At 33.6% G+C, this 3,687-nt stretch overlaps 1 protein-coding gene across 1 annotated transcript; it reads right to left on the bottom strand.

The window, feature by feature from the left end:
* Window positions 1-969: 969 nt before the first annotated feature.
* On the bottom strand, window positions 970-3,430 carry LOC111400312 (lipopolysaccharide core biosynthesis mannosyltransferase LpsB-like). Its single transcript, XM_023027728.1, has 4 exons — window positions 3,370-3,430; window positions 2,872-3,134; window positions 2,073-2,135; window positions 970-1,443 (listed from the first exon to the last, which is right to left on the bottom strand). The coding sequence occupies exons 1-4, from the start codon at window positions 3,428-3,430 to the stop codon at window positions 1,192-1,194; spliced, it is 639 nt and encodes a 212-aa protein (XP_022883496.1). The 3' UTR covers window positions 970-1,191.
* Between the last annotated feature and the right edge of the window lie 257 nt (window positions 3,431-3,687).

Raw genomic sequence — 3,687 nt, 5'->3', positions numbered from 1 at the left:
TTTGTCTGGGAATCGTAAATTATTGTGTTTGATTGGTATAATTTTTCAAGTAGAAAATGTTGAAATAAAAGTGTTTTTTTAGTGTTCGTTTGGTTTTGCTTTACATGAAAATTATCAATTAAAGGGATATATTTTACTGGTATTGGGGATGAAATTTGTTTCCATTGCGAACTCAAAAAAAAAATCAAGAAAATCATCTATCTTTTGGTGTTCGTTTGGTTTTGTTTTACATGAAAATTACCAATTAAAGAAAAATATTTTTTTACAATTATTCTTAAAATTTGTTTCCATTGCAAAATAATAATAATAATAATAATAATAATAATAATAATAATTCACCTAAAGTTAACCGGAATTGTAATTCTCACCATTCCAATTTAAGGAAAAGTGGGAAAATTGCTTAGGTGGCAGAAAATGAATTTTTTAGAATTTTTTACCTATCAAACACTCATTTTTGGCAAAAGGTGTAAATGAATTTTCATTTTTCATGAAGTTGGTATCAAACACTACTTAACATTTTTAAACGGCATTGCTCTTGGCACTCCTCAAAAAGTCTAAGTCGTCAATTTTGACTTCTTTGAGCAATTTTATTAGATAAGAAACTAGCATTTTCAGACGGTAGCACTCTTGGTACTAGTCATAAAGTCTAAGAAGAAGCCAAATTCCATTTTTTATTGGATTTTAAGCGAAGTCTAACGTAAACCACAACTTGAAACGGAAATATAAGCTTGTGTCTTGAATTGATGGGTGAAGCAACTGAATCCTTTAAAGTATTGAATTTATATTTGTCAATTTCAATTTTAATGCTCCAAAGTTGTAGATTTTAACCATAATATATACTTCATTTTCAAATTTTTTTTTAACAAACTGTATAAATACATATAAATTCGCACAAACACTTTCAGAACTTCCAATTAGATAGAAAGAGTAATAAGATACTGTTGTGAAGTTCAAGAAAGGAGACATTACAAAGAATAAATGAGAAAATTGACAGAAACGCCCCCAAAAAACTGCAACAAACTGGGAGAGGCTAACATTTCATACACTATTAACAAACAGTTTTCCCAGTCATATCGTACAAAGCAAGGAAAGGAAGTGTTATACGTGAGTTGGATTTCTATTTGCATTCCTTTCTACTCAGAAATGAAAGGGAAAAAAATGAAATGTGAGAAAATATATAACCCTTTTGAGCTAAGCTTTACTTTTCGCCTTTTTCAAAACATCCTTCAAAACCAAGGATATCCTGTGGGACATATGGTGTTCCAGAAACATTTCATTAACCCTTTCGTATCCCTTTTTCCCCATTGCAAGCCTCGTCTCAACATCTGTGGTTAGCTCAACAATGTTATTTGCAAGAGTTTTTATGCCCTCTTTTCCAGCCGGATGCAGCCTCCCAGTGGTTCCATTTACAACAATCTCCATAGTACCTCCAGCTGCAGTCCCCTGATACGTATGAGATGTGCATAGGTAAGTGTGAAAGAAGAATGAGGAGCATGGGTAGTCATGCACTAAAGTATTAGAGAGAAATTCAACAGAACCAATCAAGCTCCTGGAAGGAAAAGTGTTCTACCATTTTATTTTAAAAAAATGAAAAATGAAAAAGAAAAAATTGATGATCATTCCTGGTATAAAGCTGTTCATTTGCAGACAATATACTAGGTTTATCTATAAAAAAAACTGTGGTCAAATTTATTTATTATAATTGACATGTGGATCCCAGTTGAAACCGCAGATCTCCCAATTTGTTAGCTGAATCAGTAACAAAATAGTCTGATGAAAAAAGAAAGCGACTTTGAGAGAGTTTCTGCAGCATACACAATCAAAAGACTTGGCCCATGTTTGGCTAATGTTATAATCTGTTCATAATTGGTCAAGCCACTTTTCATTTACCCATTTCATGGGAGCCCCAATTATTACTCACTTATCCATCAATCATTTCTATCCATATATAATTTAAAACAGTTTATAAAATACTTCCCAAACATGCTTAATGCACTAATATGTGTTTTAAGGACATTGACATATGATGCATGTAGATCACAAAAATTGAGTAGCAAAAATCAAAGGCTTACCAATACAGGCAGCTGAAAAGCCATAGCTTCAATAGTAATCCTCCCAAAGCACTCTCCCCGTGCCTGGATAAAATGTTTCGCTTAATCAGTATGTGGAACTTAAGATTAATCATAAGCATAAATCCCATCAAATTTCATTTTGTTTCCCCATTTTTTACTGGATGTCCAGGATCTTTTTCTTCTATTTATGTATATTTTAATTTAGAAGGGGGGGAGGGATTAAAATAATGTCATTCTCGCAGCTGGATAACATTCCTTTCCTGTCTCCATATCTATTCTCATGTCTATTTTTCTCTCTTCCCCAGTCACTGACTGCTGTGTACCGTGAGTGAATGTACTGCCAAACAAATCACACAACAGAAGGAATTGATTTCTGTTTTAAAGTATAGAGAAATCACCATGACTCACTGAAGGACAAATGCATCACTTTGAAAGGTGACCCTTTCTTTTCAAAATATCGATAGAAAAAATTGACTAGTAGTACCCAATTCTGGACAAATGTCCTGCATTCATAAGTGAATGGAATTAAGGAAGTTTCAAAGGTGTTTCTGAAGAGTTTATTGAGTTCAACTGAGCACCTTAGTATAACAATTTGGGAAATTAATGTTCAAGGAAAGAAAGTCAATAGTGAACGTTATTACCAAAGGCAGCGAGCAACATAATGACCTATAATGGGAAAGGGAGAAGGGAAATGATGAAATCCGATGGTACAGCAGGTTCAGGGGACAATATGAGTAATCCTGTTAGAAAATGATAAAAGAATGCAATATGGTATCAGAACTGTCAATTAACAAAGTACCTGAGAATTTTGAACAAGTACATCAATAGATGCCAGATATGGAGCTACGTTCAGAGTTTTGTTAACAAAGTGAACACGATCCTGAATTTTCTTCTCCGCCACAAAGTTACGCAGTTCAGTTTCAAATTTGGTCTGCGCATTCATGTCACTTCCCACTATTACTGCATGTATAGGTGGCATTTGCAGTTTCTTCTCTTGGATGAGTTGCAGACTTTCATAGAATGATCTAAGAAATAGATCCTGACCTTTCCCACGAGAAACACCTGCAGTAATTTCATATTATACTGCTGAGGAACCACATAATTCATTGTATTTACAAATACAAGGTGAACATAATGCAGATAAAAATCAGCACCATTTCTCCTGTTTAATATGGAGAAAGTTCAAAACAAAATTCACCTTCTGGTAAATTGGTAAAGTAAAATTGGTAAAGTATTAAATCAGACCGTGAAACACCAGTAACTCAAGGATTATACTAGGTTAATTTTCTTTTAGAACTATCTTTATCTGTTAAAAGGAAAAATTGGGTTAGGATTCTGTAATGAGAACTGTATATCATTTGTTACAGATAGCTTACACTGTAACACAAAGGACAAAAGGAACTAGTTCATTTTTATTTTTACCCTTCTTGAAATAATGCACTGTTAGCCAACCCTATCACTTTCTCTATCTGTAAAATAAATTTCAAGGAAAAGAAATGGTTTGGTGGGATGCAATCACCTACTCTGCAGCTGACATCCTTCTCCTACACTACGGAGCATGTCTTTGCTACTTTTGCACTGAGTTGTTTGATTTTGTATCCATGTCAAAAATATG

This window comes from Olea europaea, chromosome 10 (assembly GCF_002742605.1).
Source record: "Olea europaea var. sylvestris chromosome 10, O_europaea_v1, whole genome shotgun sequence".
In the NCBI taxonomy this organism is placed as follows: domain Eukaryota; kingdom Viridiplantae; phylum Streptophyta; class Magnoliopsida; order Lamiales; family Oleaceae; genus Olea; species Olea europaea.
The sequence above is the reverse complement of the archived record's forward strand: the minus strand, read 5'-3'. Positions and strand labels throughout refer to the sequence as shown.